The sequence below is a fragment of the Carassius gibelio genome, chromosome A7 (genome assembly GCF_023724105.1).
Source record: "Carassius gibelio isolate Cgi1373 ecotype wild population from Czech Republic chromosome A7, carGib1.2-hapl.c, whole genome shotgun sequence".
Taxonomy (NCBI): domain Eukaryota; kingdom Metazoa; phylum Chordata; class Actinopteri; order Cypriniformes; family Cyprinidae; genus Carassius; species Carassius gibelio.
Window position 1 is genome coordinate 3,589,113 of NC_068377.1, and position 16,865 is coordinate 3,605,977.

Sequence of the window (16,865 nt, forward strand, 5' to 3'; positions counted from 1 at the left end):
AAGGCAGCTTTGATATTATCAAAATGGCATTGAATAATGCCATAATAAACATTACAGGGAAAAGAAATCGTTTGGATTGGCCACAGATATTTATTCTGAGAACAGAATTAGCCTTGTACATTCACATACACGCTCGTTTAGGGATGGTGTTTAAACTATATAACTGTTTATTAGGTACAGTATGTTGGCAAACACTTTTCAGTGGTTTCTTACACAACTTTTTTTCTAAAGCATGTGTGGGGTGGATGACGTGTAGATTGTGTAAGAACAAGGAAGTTACCGTTACAGCACTTACCGTTTTTTCGGATATCAGTATCGAGATCAATAACAACGATCCAGATACCAATACGATAGGCCTTGAATGGTAAGTTTGTGTGATATCTGGGAATAAAATAGGTAACTATAACCATCTTACATGCTATTTGACAGCAGTCATTTTTAACATTTAATCAGACTTCTTCTGAGCATTAAAACACATATAATTCCCAGTCTTTAACAACCTTAAATTGAATCACAAAGCCACACAAACGAGTTATATTAGATGCCACATTCATATCCGTGGCTTTATAATGTTTAACTACTCTGGATAATATTACTTTCTGTCTTTATGAATGAGCACACTGATATCAACTGCGTAGCCTACTTGTAGCAAGCGTGTTTAGACGTGCCTGAGAATACTTTCTCTTTCTTTTCTATTGTTGTGAAATGTATTTTCCTGGTACAGAGACAGAAAACAAAAAGCACTCGCAAAAGTTTTATTAGACTGTATTTTATTTTCCCATCGTTCTACACAGTTTACACAGTTTTTCCTCTTTGTACTCGTGTTTATTTTTATTTATTTATGGCATACAAATAATAACAAAAGAAAAAGTTTAAGAATTGGTTACTGAAAAAAGAACTCATTTGCAGCAGTACATTGTTTTAGGATCAAGGGCCATAATGGTTGATCCAAAATATACTGTACATCTCACAAGTTATTTTGCCAAAAAAACGACATGTAACCAAATACAAGGTTATTTGGGCTAGAAGTGGGTTACATATAGCCGGACTATGTCTGGTCTATACCCAGCAAACAATTTTGCGTTTAAAATACGTCTATACGTCTATTAACCCTCTAAACACAGCCCAAATTTCTAGGCTAAAACAAGGCTAAATTTGGGCTGTAAGGGTGCTTTCACACCTGCCTCATTTAGTTCGGTTGAATCGTACCAGAGTTTGTTTCCTCCTTTGGTGTGGTTCGTTTAGGCAGGTGTGAAAGCAGCAATCGCACTCGGGTGCGCACCAAAGGCAGACCAAACAAGCGTACCGAGACCTGCTTGAAGAGGTGGTTTCGGTACGCTTTCAGACGAACTCTGGAGCATTCTGTTTGTGGTGAGAATGTGATCAGACCTCGACCAGACCCAACTGCAAAAAGTACTGATCATTTTTGGACTAAACCAGCTGCCGTAGTCAGCTGCGCTGTGCATTATGGGATGAGGAAGTGTTTGTTGACAGCTCGTGGAAAACTAGGAGTAGTGAGGAGGTGCGGAGCCTCAAATAAATTTGGTCTGATGACCATGAGCATTTTAGAGTTAAGAAGAATTAATGCACCCCTCCGCTTGAAGTTACGAGCGGGCCCGTTTGCAGTGCATTAGAACGTTGTTTTCAAGCTGCATCCACGCTTCATTATAGAAATATATTGTTTGCATATTGTGGTGTATACAAACAATGTAATATTTTATGGCTAGGGACAAAACCAGCCCGCGCAGTCGTCTCTCCATAGTTGTGTTGTCTCCATATTGTTTGCTGGCTTTTCCTCTTATGTTGGAATTTTCCCACACGTAAATTCTGACCAATCGAAAAGCAGTTTAGGAAATACTTCATGGCCAATGAGTGATGTCGATGTTGTCATGTGACTGCATTTTGGTTCGTTTCAACTGATTCGGACCAAAGCAATCAGTGTGGTGTGAAAAGGAACCAAAAAAGCTGAAAAATGCTACAATGTATAATTGTTTGCCCTTGGTTCGGACCAAATGAACTGAACTAGAGATGTGAAAGCACCCTAAGGGAAAATTTAATAGACTTCTAACCATGGCCCAAGAATAGACTAGTCATCAAATAGACAGCTAATAAATGCCTACATACATAGCCTACATCTAATAGACAACAAAATGGCAATCCATCCAAACAAAAATAACGTTTAACTTAAGATGATACAAATTTATAAAAATGGAAAAGAATTAATGACAAAATAAAATTTTGAAAATTTGTCCTCTGAACAAACATTTTTATAATATTACTAGTTGCTGGTTAAAGAAGTGAACACTACATTGTCAATGACATTGGAGAGGGGTAAACAGATTAATTAATTATTAAAAATTTAAAATATACTATACACACACACACACACACACACACAAATACATATGTAGTGCTTCTCAATAAATTTGAATGTCATGAAAAAGTTAATTTCAGTAATTCAACTCAAATTGTGAAACTTTGGTGTCAAAATAAATTCAGTGCACACAGACTGAAGTAGTTTAAGTCTTTGGTTCTTTTAATTGTGATGATTTTTGCTGACATTTAACAAAAACCCATCTCAACAAATTTGAATATGGTGACATGCCAATCAGCTAATCAACTCAAAACACCTGCAAAGGTATCCTGAGCCTTCAAAATGGTCTCTCAGTTTGGTTCACTAGGCTACACAATCATGGGGAGGACTGCTGATCTGTCAGTTGTCCAGAAGACAATCATTAAGGAGGGCTTCCTCTTGTTAAGCCACTCCTGAGTAGGGCTGTGCGATTAATCAAAATCGTCATAAAATCACAATTTGAGCGTGTGCGATTTCTAAATATCCTTATGGCACGATTTTCCGCAGCCCCGACCTCCCCTAGTATGCTATCTGAACCAATCAGAATGAAGCATGCCTAAATGGAGCACGAGAACAGAACAGACTGGGCATATGCCTAACTCCAGGTAACACACTACGTCTGTGGTGCATAATTTTTTCAGAGCACATGTTATGAGATCAGAGCGTTCACACTGCACGCAGTAAAAGATGCAAAAGATGTGAACAGAAAAGGTTAGAAATGGAAAGGTGCTAAAATAATTCATATCTAGCACATGAAGATAGAAAGAGGGCACAGGACACAGTTTGAGCTAGATGAGAGACACGTTTTAAGTGCGCGCACTCTCTCTAGTTTGTTCATACTGAATTCATTAATGACTATAAAGCATGTCTGTGTGTGTGTCAAAATCGTGATTAAAATCGAAATCACAAAATTGATCAAAGAAATCGCAATAGTTTTTTTTGTCAATATCGGACAGCCCTACTCCTGAGGCATCTTACCTGGTCTAAGGAGAAGAAGAAATGGACTGTTGCCATTGGTATAAAGTCCTCTTTTCAGATGAGAACAAGTTTTGTATTTCATTAGGAAACCAATGTCCTAGAGTCTGGAGGAAGGGTGGAGAAGCTCATAGCCCAAGTTGCATGAAGTCCAGTGTTAAGTTTCAACAGTCTGTGATGATTTGGGGTGCAATGTCATCTGCTGGTGTTGGTCCATTGTGTGTTTTTTTTTAAACCAAAGTCACTGCACCTGTTTACCAAGACATCTTGGAGCACTTCATGCTTCCTTCTGATGACCAGCTTTTTGAAGATGCTGATTTCATTTTCCAGCAGGATGTGGCACCTGCCCACACTGCCAAAAGCACCAAAAGTTGCTTAAATGAAATTGGTGTTGGTGTGGTTGACTGGCCAGCAAACTCACCAGACCTGAAACCCAGAGAGAATCTATGGGCTATTGTCGAGGATAATCAGAAACAAGATTCCAAAAGAGCAGATAAGCTGAAGGCCACTGTCAAAGAAACCTGAGCTTCCATATCACCTCAGCAGTGTCACAAACTGATCACCTCCTTGCCATGTCGAATTGAGGCAGTTATTAAAGCAAAAGGAGCCCCTACCAAGTATTGAGTACATGTCAGGAACTCTCCGTCACAGCCACCCCAATCATCACCCGCATCTGGTGGGAGTCATCAAGCACGATCCCAATCACCGGAGTACTGATCATCTGCACCTGCACCTGCACCCAGTAGTCACTCACCAGGATAAAGACACCTCCATCTCAGTACTCAGGTGTCCGGTCTACTGTTCACAACCATGAACTGGTGCCTGACCTCTCACTACTAACCTGTCTTTCCTATGTCTTCAAATATCCTTACAACGATCTCCTGTGACACACCTAAGCTGACTCTCTGTGTGTTTATCTCCACAGCTCTGGAAGTTATCCTCTTATTCAGTTGCACTAAACCCTCCATCTCCATAGTGATTTGTGACAGAATACCCGATCTACAAACTCAACTTTATGGATCCCCAGTCACCCGCTCCTGTAGATCTTCTGCAGGAGCTGGGCAACCTCCTCGGTCAGCACTCAACACTTCATCCACTCCCCGATCTGCCTCCACCAGTTCCATGGCACTGCCTGCATCAAATGTGGGTGAATAAGCTGGATGTGGCAGTTTTCTTCTCCAGGTCTTGCTGTACATTGAGGTGCAACTGCAGAAATTCTCCACCAATCGTTCCAAGGTAGCCTTCTTAATTTCTTTACTGTCTGGGTGCACCCTGCAATGGGCTAAGGCAATATGACATGGATAGGCAACTCCGGTCCTGGAGGGCCACTATCCTACAGAGTTAAGCTTCAGCCCTCATAAACACTCACCTGCCTGCATCTATCTAGTAATCCCAAAAACACTGATTGCCTTGTTCAGGTGTGTTTAATTAGGGTTGGAGCTAAACTCTGCAGGATAGTGGCCCTCCAGGACCGGAGTTGCCTATCCCTGGCATATGGGATACAAACAGTGCAGTAAATAACAGTAAATAACACTTTTGAAGCTTTTTAAATCTGCTGAATAAATCTCTACAGAGGATCAACTACTGCGGTTGCATCAGGGTGAAACAACGACCAGTGAATACACCATCCTGTTTTGAACATTGGCGGCGGCTAGTGGATGGAATGAATCAGCACTTCTAAGCACATATCATCAAGGTCTTAATCCACGGATCCATGCATAAATGTCAATCTACGAAGATTCCATCGAATTAGAGAACTTTATGCTGAAGGCCAATTGCATTTCACAGCACCTAGCCACCTACTCAATTGTCCAAAGCCGCTCACCAGTCTGGTTCTTCCACTAACTGCCCTCCAGTACCAGAGCCCATGCCAGTCCAATTAGTCACCTCAGAATGCACTGTTTCTGTTACAGCCCTGGTGTACTCGGGCTCCTCGGACAACTTCATCTCACAAAGCCTCCTAAACCGTCTCCAGTTGCCGCTCTGTCGCCATGCCCAGGAGCTCCTAATCGAAACAATACAAGGAAATCTGTTAGGATGTGGGTGGGTTAAGTTTCAGGCACCCCCGATAATTCTCAAGATTGGCCTATTCCATGAAGAGGAATGCACTTGTTGGTACTGGAGGGACCCACAGTCGATATCATCCTGGGGCGCCCATGGCTCATGTTACATTCTCCAGAAATCAGGTGGGATTCATTTGAGGTAACTCATTGGAATCTGTTCTGCCAGCAACATTGTCTCACAACTCTTTTTCACCCTGTTCTCTGTTCTCCTGGGTGTCAAGTGGGTTCCACCCTCATTGAGAGCCCTGAGCCTGATGTTACTCCAATCATCCCACCTGATTATGTGGCGTTTCAGCATGTGTTCAGCAAGCAGGCAGCTACCCACCTCACAGGCCATGAGACTGTGCCATCGACCTGCTGCCTGATGCTAAACTCCCTAAGGGTCGAGTCTATCCACTGTCCATTCTGGAGTGCAAGGCTATGGAGGATTACATCAAGGAGGCTGTTATGCAAGGATTCATCCAACCATCCAGCTCACCGGCTGCCTCCAGCTTCTTCGTGGACAAGAAGGACAGGGGCTTGAGGCCTTGCATTGATTATAGAGTCCTGAATTCAAAGACAGTAAAGCTGCCGTATCCACTTCCCCTTGTCCCTGCCACCCTCAAGGAACTCCGTGGAGCCCACATTTTCTCCAGGCTGGACCTGCGGAGCCCTTATAACCTCGTTCAAATCCACAAAGGGGATGAATGGAAGTCTTCATCACCCCTTCCGGTCACTACGAGTACTGCGTTATGCCGTATGGACTCGCCAATGCCCCTCAACCTTAGGAACGAGTTGTTCCGGGAATTCCTCCAAAAGTCAGTCATAGTTTACATCTATGGCATCCTGATCTATTCACCATCACCTCTCTCCTTATAGGTAAGCCCAAGTCACTGTTCTGGACTTCTACAGCCCAAGAAGCCTTCCAAAAACTGAAGAACGCCTTTAGCACAGCTATCCTTTGCCACCCAAATCCTGAGTTACCATTTGTGGTAGAAGTGGATGCCTCCACCACCCGCATCAGAGCTGTGCTATCCCAGCAGTTCGGTGAGACTCCTTGCTTCCAGCCTTGTGCTTACTATTCCAGGAAACTGACCCCAGTGGAGTAGAATTACGATATTGGGAACAGGGAGCTGTTAGTCAAGCTGACTCTAGAGACATTGGCTGGAGGGAGCAAACCACCCCTTTGTGTTAATCACTGAACATAAAAATCTAAAATATCTCTGTGAAGCCCATAGACTGAATCCCAGACAAGCCCGTTGGTCCCTGTTCTTCACCAGATTTCATTTCACCATCACCTACCAACCTGGAAACCACAACTGCAAGGCTGGAAGAGAGGATTTATGTTCTCCGGTCCTAGCAGCAACACCTTCTTGGCTCAGTTCACAGTATACTGGGCTCTGGACATCCAGGCAGCCAACGGACCCTCTCGCTCCCTCAAGTTTGGTACTGGTGGCCCAGTATGTCCTGGGATCTCATTAGGTACATCTGCAGTTGCTCAGTCTGTGCCATGTCTTCCACTCCACGTCAGCTCCTGGCTGGCAAATTGGTACTCCTACCTGTTCCTCGAAGGCCCTGGTCCCATCTGGGAATTGACTTTGTCACTGACCTGACCAACTCTGAAGGTAACACATAAATCTTAGTAATTATGGATTGATTCTCAAAAGCCTGTAAATTAATTCCCCTGCCAGGATTACCAGCTGCCCTGGAAATAGAATATCTCTTCAATCATGTCTTCCGCAACTTTGGTCTACCTGAAGATATTGTGTCTGACCGGGGTCCACAATTCATATCCAGGGTATGGAAATCCTTCTTCCATCTCTTATGAGTGACGGTTATACTGCCAAGACGACCAGCACAGCTGGAACTGTTTCCTTCCCTGGGCAGAGTATGCACAGAACTCCCTTCGACAAGGTACCACCAGCCTCACCCCCTTCCAGTGCATGCTCGGTTACCAACCCTTGTTCCCTTGGACAGGTGAATCTTCAGACATTCTTCAGACATAAAGTCTGGCTGTCAACAAGGAATCTGCGTCTCCATCATCAATGCTGGAAGATGAGTCCCCGCTACATTGGTCCATTCACGGTTGAGAGGCAGATCAATGAGGTCACCTACAGGCTCAAATTACCCCCCAGGTACCGTTCACCCCTCTTTATACATTTCACTTCTTAAACCCTTCTCTCCCTCCACTGCAGATACCCCAGAACCTCAGGAACCTCCTCCTCTGGAAATCTTAGAACAACCATCCATCTACAAAGGGATGGAAATTCTGAACTCGTGGCGACAGGGTGCCCGACTTTAATACCTGGTGGAATGGGAGGGGTACGGAACAGAGGAACGTTCCTGGGTGGCCCGGGACAACATTCTAGACACCATGTTTCTTGAAGAGTTCCATCAACAACATCCTGATCGTCCTGCACCCAGAGGCTGTGGTCGCCCTTGTCATCGCGTCAGGGCATCAGGAGCCACCCCTGGAGGAGGGGGTAATGTCAGGACCTCTACATCACAGCCACCCCAATCATAACCCACACCTGACTCCCATCAAACATGATCCCAATCACCCGAGTACTGATTATCTGCACCTGCACCTAGTAATCACTCACCAGGATAAAGACACCTCCATCTCAGTACTCCGGTCTGGTGTCTGGTCTACCGTTCACAACCATGAACTGGTGCCCAACATCTCACTATATACTAACCTGTATTTTCTATGTCCTCAGATATCCCCACAATGATTTCCTGTGACACACCTAAGCTGACTCTCCGTGTGTTTATCTCCAGAGCTCTGGAATTTATTCTCTCAACAACTCAACAACACCTTGTCACATTACCACTTGTAAATACAATGTTCACTTGCCCTTAACCCTCCATCTCCATATTGGTTTGTGACAGTACATGTAAATTACAAGTAACAAGTAAATTAATATACTTTCCAGAAGGCCAACAATTCATTAAAAATGATTTTTTTTTTTTTGGTCTTATGAAGTATTGTAATTTGTTGAGATTTGTGATTTGGTGGGTTTTTGTTAAATGTGAGCCAAAATCATCACAATGAAGAGAACCAAAGACTTAAACTACTTCAGTCTGTGTGCATTAAATTCATTTAATACGCGAGTTTCACAATTTGAGTTGAATTACTGAAAAAAATGAACTTTTCATGACATTCTAAATTTTATATATAACATATTTTTTCTTAAATATATAAATGCATGTGTGTGCATTTATATATACATAAATATATATACATATGATTTAATAATATATATATATATATATATATATATATATATATATATATATATATTTAGATATATATATATATATATATATATATATATATATATTTAGATATATATATATATATATATATATATATATATATATATATATATTTAGATTTATTGCCCAACAATGGTGTTGTTGTACATTTGGCTGTCTTTAGACATGTTCTTTAGTTCACAACTACTTATAAAAAAAACAGTGTTTAACATCTCTCCACAGATTGAAATGAACATTTGAAGATCCATGGCATTCCATATCTCACGTCCATTTGGAATTCAAGCAGTACCAAGAAAAACAGACCCTTTAATAAAATGCATCATAGACAAAAAAACAGAGAGACTTCGCAAATTAATCAAAGGCGGAGATGTACTGCGTGGCAGAGATATTAATGGACTGTACCATTCTGAAGACTGGAAAGATGATGTTACTCCATTATCTGCAGCAGTTTTATGCGGAAATGAAGAAATCTGCTCTTATCTACTTGGAGATTCAGCTGATCCAAACAAACCCTCAAATAATGGACGAATACCTTTAGATTATGCTATTGTAACAACTGGAGTTTCATTGAGTATTGTGAAAAGATTACTTGCAGCAAAAGCTGATCCAGATGGATTTCAATTGTTTACTCCATTGCAATGTGCTGTTGATCGTGACCGTGAAGACATTGTGAAAGCACTTATAGAAGCTGGAGCTTCACCTGAAAGGAACTATGGGATGAATTCAGAGCTTGATAAAAAAGTGGAGAAAATTATTGGTCGATTGTCTTCACAGAGTCAAGTGTTTGAGAAAGTACATCAGTTTTTCTCTCTTTCTTGTGCTGTACGAATGAAGAAGGAGATAGAATTGTTCAGAATCTATAAGGACAATTTCTTTCAAGAGCATCCTTTCATTCATACAGTTTTGTTTGAGGTGTATTTTGGTGTCATTGGTAAGGGTGCAGAGCAGTATCATCAGAGCGCCATCAAGTGGTTAAAAGATACAAAGAGTGCAGACAAATACATTGAAGGAGTTATCAAACGATTCCCAAGAATCCCTCAGAAACACTGGCTGATTGCACTGAACTGCTTATATGCTGCTTTGTGTGTCAGTGAAAGTGTTTCTGCTCCGGTATTCAGTGATCTTGTGCCAATTCTAACAATAAGTATTCAGCACTCTGGAAATGCACAAGGAGAAAAAATCAATCATTTGATAGTAAAGATACTCAATGTCATGATGCAGAAGACCTCTGAGCATGAACTGGGACTAAACCTTTCTGTCTATGAGAAGTTATGCAAAAGTCTAATGCCTCTCACACATCCTGATTATTCCATTCTGATTAGAGTTTGGACCTATGGACTGTTTGCCTGTATATATGACATTGCTCCTAAACTTGTAGCATTGAGTGAATTGTCTCCCATCCCAGAGATGATACTTATAAAAGCAGAGACCGAGATGGATGCAGTCATGAAAAAGAAACTGCAAAAGTTGGATGAATCACTGAGACGTCCAGCGGGTTCGAGTGCAGTGGATAGTTTATGTGAGGAGACTGCAGCTCTATCAACAAGCAGCAAGAAGAAGAAAAAGAAAAAGAAGAAAAAAATCCAGCAAGAGGTGGGATTACAAGAAGGTGAAGGTAAAGAAGAACCACTTTCAGACACTGTAGTGACATCCATTGAGGAATCAAATTCTAGTGTGCTGCCATTCATACAACCTGAAGAGAGCCCAAATATCTCAAGAAGGTGGCATCAAACCAGCCGTCATTGGAGGTCCAAGCTTGAGAAGCTAGCTAACATTGATGCTAGCAAAACATACAGACTGGGAAACCTTACGCTTGTTCTTGACCCTGAATTTCTGATCGCTAAAGGAAGTGATGGAACGCAGGTTTTCCTTGGTTTGAGGGATGACGGCACTGAGGTGGCTGTGAAACGAATGAACAGGTTTAATTACCAAGACCTTAAAAATGAGGAGGAATTTCTACGACTTCCAGAACTTGAGAGTCCCTCCATTGTGCGATATGTGGACTTTGCAGAGGATATGCATTTTGGGTACCTTGTTCTTCAGCTTTGTGAGTACACACTGGAGGAATATATCCAAGATCACTTACCAGATGACAGCACTGAGAGATCTTTGATCCTGAAGAAGCTGGTGAAGGAAGTCCTTGACAGCTTACAGGTTTTACACGACCAGCAGACCAAAGTGCTCCATCGAGACATCAAACCCCAGAATGTCCTGATTGGTAGGAGCTTAACTTCTGTGATTAAATTAATTAGAATCCTTTTTCAGAAATAATTTTAACTTTTGTATGTTACAGACATAAAAGGACAAGCCAAATTGGCTGATTTTGGCATTAGTCGTCGACTGAAACAAGGCGAAACCACTTTACGAACAAGCATTGCTGGAACTAGATGCTGGAAGGCAAAGGAGACCATTAATGAGAAAGTCAACACTGGCTACAAGAGGAGCTCCGACATTCAGGTGTGTTTTCAATATTTATCAGTTAACTCAAAGTTTGCTAAAATTGTACTAATTCTGAATTAACACTGTTTCCTGACTGAAGGTTGCTGGGATGTTAATCTACTACATTCTCTCTGGAGGACACCATCCATTTGGTGAAGATGTGGATTGTGAGTACAACATTTCACGAGGAATATACTCACTGGAGCTTCTGGATGATGATGTAGCGAAGGATCTCGTCGAGTGGATGATCAATGAAGATCCAAATGAGAGACCAACTGTGGAGCAGTCCCTTGCACACCCCTTCTTCTGGACTGATGACAGGTACAATCTGTTCATTGCTCCCAATATGTTCCTTCTAAGCCTAAAGCAATCTGTTTTCAATCACAATTTATTTGTGTATAATTTTTAGACTCTATATAATAGATGATACAGCTGATTGTATAATGTTTCTGAAATCGTCTCAGGAGAGTGCGGTATCTGAAAATATTGGGAAATGAGAAAGAGGCTGAAAACTGCCGTAAAGCAGATGAGGAGCTCCTTAATGCCATTGCAAAATACAGCGAGGGGAAGAGCTTTTCTGAATGGAAGAGTGAAGTAAGTCAATCATTAAAAAAAACAAAACTGCTGTTATTGATTATTTTATGCAACATTATTGACCTTGCTTTTAATTGAAGTTTAATTGAAAGCTTAAATCTTTAATTAGTAATGTGGAAATTCATTGATCAGAGTAAAACTATGGTTTTCACAGTTGCCTTCTGAGCTTGTGGAGAAACTGGACGGTAAGAAGAAAGCCTATCCTGAGAACACACTGGGCCTGCTGCGATTTATACGCAACCTGCACGAGCATTAGTGAGTTACAGGAATAACTGGCAATGGAGCGTTGAATTGCAGAAAAATGTTGCATATCAAATCCTGGGCTGGTAAGGTGTTGACAGTGCAAGAACAACAAATAAACTAGCAACTGACCAAGTCAACAGGCAGAAGGAGAGAAGTATCAAAGAATTGTATGAAAACACATTCAGTTTAAGTATTTCTTGCACATTAATTGTGTTTTATGTGATTCTCTCCACAGTAAAGCTGATGCTGTGAAAATCAACCTAATGGAATTATTTCCGGATCTCTTTGGGAGTTTGTACATTTTTGCTAAAGAGAGCGGATGGAACTCCAGGGAAAGTGTTCATATGGACATCAAATCGGCATCATGAACGTCAATGCAACACAGTGACTGAGCATAAATATTGAACATTTGAACATTGAACATTTACATGGCTTCTAAGTAGTTTTAGTTTTTTTTTTCCCAGTTACCAAAATACAGATAATTTAATCTTTAAAAAAATATATTTTGTTACATAAATCTTTAACATAATTTTGAAAATTATATGAATAAACGTGTAATATTTTGTACTTGCATGCAATTTACGTTTTTACGACCTTCTGTGGTGGTGTTTGTTGCTGTTTAGTCTTTTTAGAGAAAAAAAAGAATGCTTTATAATCTCGTGAGCCTGGGATTGGCGGGAAAACTCATGATGATGTCATTTAATTATAACATTACTCTTTACTCATAACATTACTGTGAAATGTCCCATCACGAACATTCAGTGCTATGCAGTAAGATTCGGAGAGGTTTGTTGTTATTTATTGTTATGTGTTAAGAAGGTTTTTATTATGCGCCAAATATATAATGGCTGATCTGATTTAAAACAAATGTTGATCTATTCCTCTCAGCTGACCTTTGTAGTCTTCATACGTTTCTCTTAATTTGTGTTTTTCGCCATCTGCTGGTTGGATATATTCAATACCGCTCTAAAATAAAAATAAACTACCTTTAATTGCACACTGTTTGATAGATTCTCTACTGAAAAGTGGCCGTTTCTCCCTCACGCCGCACTAATGTCGTGCTCCTCGCCGCTGGGTCAGAGTTTGACAGACCCGGATCTTGTGCACCAGCTGACCGAGAGAGTAAACACTGACTGAGAGGAAGGAAGAACTTTCTGCTCTCGGATCCAGAAAGCTCGCGAAAGGCTACGATTTGCAACCGTTATATCATCGCCAAACGCTGGCGGAGATGACCTCGTCCAAACGAAGTGAAAGTGACTGGCAAGGTTTAGTGAACGAGGTGAGTGCTGCTTCACTAAAACATGAAGAGGAGATGATGATGATGATGATGATGATGACGACTGTTTCCATATGGCGCTGCATCGCCACCCACCTGAACTCAAAGATACACAATACACACGCGTTTGTTAAAATATTTAGGAGAAATCACATGTGTGGTGTGTTGGAGAGGTTTGGCGCTGTCTGAAGTGTCTGTTTTATAATCAAAACTGTCTAAAATTAGACGTTTAAACGGGTTAAAATGTACCTCATATAAATGGACTATCTTTTCCAAGACCATATCCTCGTGTTATTATAAGAAAAGAAAAACAAACAGTTAAAAGCATGAATTCAAATTAGAAACATTGATTTTTTTTGTTGTTTTTGCTTGTTATAATTGGGTCATTTTTTAGTCAAATCAGCCAAATTTCAGAAAATTATTTGTTTTGGCTTGTTTGAGTCATCTTTGAAGTTTGCGAAGAACCACTGGTGAAATAAGTCACTTTAAAACAGTATTTATAATTTTAATTACTTATTTTTAGGTTGTAAATAAAACGAGTAGGCTGTTGGAGTATATTTAGTAATTTGTATTGGAGAAAATTATAATTGGGCCTTTCTTTGTCAAATCAGCCTAATATTAACCAACTAAATATTTTGAAAGTGCTTAGATTTTTTTCTCAATAAAGGCCAAGATGAATACCTAAAATGTCATGAATGAATATTGTTTTGCTGAATTGTTTTCTAGTTTTCAGTTTAGATGAAATGTGTGTTTTATTATATCCCAGTCCTAAAAAGTGATCCATTCATCTATCAGTCTTTCTGTCTATCTAATATAGCTTAAATATAATGCTTTTTTTTTGGCTATTATTTTTTATTCTGTGCCTCATTTCTGCAGTTCTTGATATGCAAACGTAAGCTGGAGAGCAAGAAGGACGCCCTCCTCATTCTGTCCAAAGAGCTGGACAGCTGTCAGCAGGAGAGAGACCAGTACAAACTGATGGCCAACCAGCTGCGAGAGACGCACCAGAGCTTGAAGAAGAAATACAGAGAACTGATTGTGTGTCTCTGCATGCTTACTATGCCTTATGTCTCTTTAAACGTTTCTTAGCTTCATAGTTCATCAGTATGTTTTGTGATGAATTTCAGGATGGTGACTCTTCACTTCCTCCGGAAAAACGTAACCAGGTCGGTTGATGATTGTGATATTTACACTTAAGTTCTTGCAAGAAATTACTATCTCCTTCTCTCTGCATTTCTCTCTCTCTCTCTCTTTCTCAGGTCAATCTGGCTCAGTTGTTAATGGATTCGAGGGAGAGAAATAAGAAGCTAGCTGACGAGATAAAGGAACTCACTCAGAGGCTCAGCGAGACACAGGGAGATAATAAGGTACCCATAAAACTATACTAAACCAGATCGGTTTCCGTCCAAAGATGTGAATAAACTTGTGCACAAAATTCAAATATTGCATAAAACATTTGTGAATGACGCACCGCTTCCATCCCATGTGTTCAGTAGCACTACATTGTCACTTCCTGTAAAAATGATACATTGTGGCAAAGTCATGTTTTTTTTTTTTTTGATAATCCCAAATTTTTTTGGGTAGCTATGTTTCTTTGCATTTTATGTGCATTGTATTATTATTTTTTTTTTTTATGTGCCATGTATTTTTTTTTATTTTATGTTTTTACATAATTAAAAAATACTGTTTTTCAGGTGCATGTTAAGATTTTATGCATATCTTGGAGTTTTTTTTATTTTTTATGCAACATCCTGAATTTTGCATGAAAATGGATGGAGCATAGCTAACGATATACAAATAAATAACAAGCTTTTCAACACCCTGCTGTCGTCTTCCCTTCACAGCTGTTACGAATGACCATCACCAAACAGAGGCTCGGGGACGATGAAGTCGGGGTCAGACATTTCCCCGCTCATGAGCGCGAGGACCTGGTCAGGCAGCTGGAGGACGCAGCACTGCATGTGCGTCTTTATACCATTAGGTTTTATATGATTCCCATCCTCTTTTATTGCACTTCTTGCAAGTACAGCACTCTGTGAGAATATCCACTGGTGTTATTATTTTCAGAGAGAAGAACTTGAACACAGTCTGAAGACGCTGAGCGATGAACTGCAGGACGTAAAGGCAGAGAGGAACGTGTTTAAGGAGAAGTCTGACCGTCTCAACCTCGAGCTGAACCACATCCTGGGAGGCCAGGAGAAGCGCATCATCGATGTGGACGTGCTCTGCATGGAGAACAGGTTTGTCCATAGATATAATCGAAAATAAGTACCTTAGAATTACAATAAAGCTGAATGTTGTTTAGGGTTCACACTTTTTAAACCATTGAGTTATAAGAACTATCACTACGAATAAAAAAGAAAGTATATTTCAGAGTTTTAGGCTGAATTACACACTGTTTTGAGTTTTTCGTGCAACAAAAGGTTTTGTTTTATTGCAGATACTTGCAAGAGAGATTCAAACAAGTTCAAGAGGAGGTCGGTCTGTTGAAGAGTAACATTCAGAAATATAAGGTAAGGCTGATTTATTCATTTTTTTTTAAGGTTTAATCAGAGTTTAAGTTACACAGCATTGTAATATTTCACTGTATTTGCATTATCGCTGGATATTTTATAGACCGCTCTGGATCGCAGAAGAAACCCTGAGATCGCTGGCAAGTCTAACAGCAGAGCACTTACCGGAGTCCTTTCTCCTAAACAAGGTGCTCAGGTCATGTGATCGCTTTAGCCTTAGAAGCTTAAAGAAATGAAATGACAAGGAAGTTGAAGAAATGTGGCTATTCAGCAAATCATATGAGTGAATTCACTTGTGTAGATGTATTCACACCTGTGTTCCTGATGATTGCAGTGCAGGGTTTGTTGTCAGAGGACAATGGTTGCAGTTTACCAGCCACACCTCAGTCGATCTCAGACCTGAAGTCTTTAGCCACAGCCTTACTGGAGACCATTCATGAGAAGAACATAATCATTCAGCACCAGCGACAGACCAACAGGTTCGTTTCTAACTGCTTGTGTTTTATCATTCACCAAAAACACTCTACATTTACAAGTAAACTTCACAAGGAATTGCAAGAAACATTGGATTAAGCGTTAATTTAAGTGGGAATATTTGCTTGTAAAACATACTTGAATAATCTCTTTTAGTTGCATCATTTTATATCATTTATATTGATGCCTGCAAGTTGCATATGCAAAATTATAAGAAAAATATGTCTCATGTTATAATAGTGATCATATGTACTGAGTTAATTCTATTGTGCTCTATAGAATTCTGGGAAACCGAGTTGCTGATTTGGAGAGAAAGCTGAAGACTCTGGAAATGTCAGGGTTTTGGAGTCTCCCCGGTGAGCGTTTCTTAAATGTTGATCACTTTGTATTTGTGACAATTGTTCTTTTTTGGCATGTGTTATTTATTATTTTTACCCGTATACCTATTGACTATCTACCTTTTTGTTAATAGGATAAAATCATAGCATTGAATCGAAGTAATTACTGTATATTGTAGTTAATATATTTTAAAAGTACTCATGTAAAAGTACTTATGTTTAAAAGTAAACATGAAATTGCATATAAAGATGTACTTGGGGTCTGCTTAAGTGGGCCAAAAATGCACTTTATTTGTGTTTAACATATAATTATGTGTCCAAAAACATTAATTTCACAAG

The 16,865-nt window shown here is 40.2% G+C and overlaps 3 protein-coding genes across 5 annotated transcripts in view; all 3 read left to right on the forward strand.

Annotated features, from left to right (window-relative positions):
• Positions 1-12,842, forward strand: part of LOC128016449 (uncharacterized) — a 30,371-nt gene extending 17,529 nt beyond the window's left edge. The window contains exon 8 of the transcript XR_008184174.1: positions 12,712-12,842. The gene's annotated coding sequence lies outside the window, so the exon portion shown is untranslated. The remainder of the gene's footprint in view (positions 1-12,711) is intronic.
• ccdc149a (coiled-coil domain containing 149a) overlaps positions 1-16,865 on the forward strand; it is a 32,593-nt gene that overhangs the window by 4,865 nt on the left and 10,863 nt on the right. For 2 of the 3 annotated variants that reach the window (XM_052600960.1, XM_052600961.1), the window contains exons 2-10: positions 14,078-14,239; positions 14,329-14,367; positions 14,461-14,568; positions 15,046-15,162; positions 15,269-15,441; positions 15,642-15,714; positions 15,818-15,902; positions 16,049-16,193; positions 16,468-16,544. In XM_052600960.1, coding sequence (XP_052456920.1) covers positions 14,078-14,239; positions 14,329-14,367; positions 14,461-14,568; positions 15,046-15,162; positions 15,269-15,441; positions 15,642-15,714; positions 15,818-15,902; positions 16,049-16,193; positions 16,468-16,544 — 979 coding nt within the window. Of the gene's footprint in view, positions 1-12,894; positions 13,205-14,077; positions 14,240-14,328; positions 14,368-14,460; positions 14,569-15,045; positions 15,163-15,268; positions 15,442-15,641; positions 15,715-15,817; positions 15,903-16,048; positions 16,194-16,467; positions 16,545-16,865 lie in introns of those variants that run through there. The other variant, XM_052600962.1, reaches the window with a different exon arrangement.
• LOC128016448 (serine/threonine-protein kinase/endoribonuclease IRE1-like) lies at positions 269-12,625 on the forward strand. Its single transcript, XM_052600956.1, has 7 exons — positions 269-364; positions 8,872-10,867; positions 10,943-11,106; positions 11,189-11,409; positions 11,553-11,682; positions 11,837-11,937; positions 12,161-12,625. The coding sequence occupies exons 2-7, from the start codon at positions 8,896-8,898 to the stop codon at positions 12,291-12,293; spliced, it is 2,721 nt and encodes a 906-aa protein (XP_052456916.1). The 5' UTR covers positions 269-364; positions 8,872-8,895; the 3' UTR covers positions 12,294-12,625.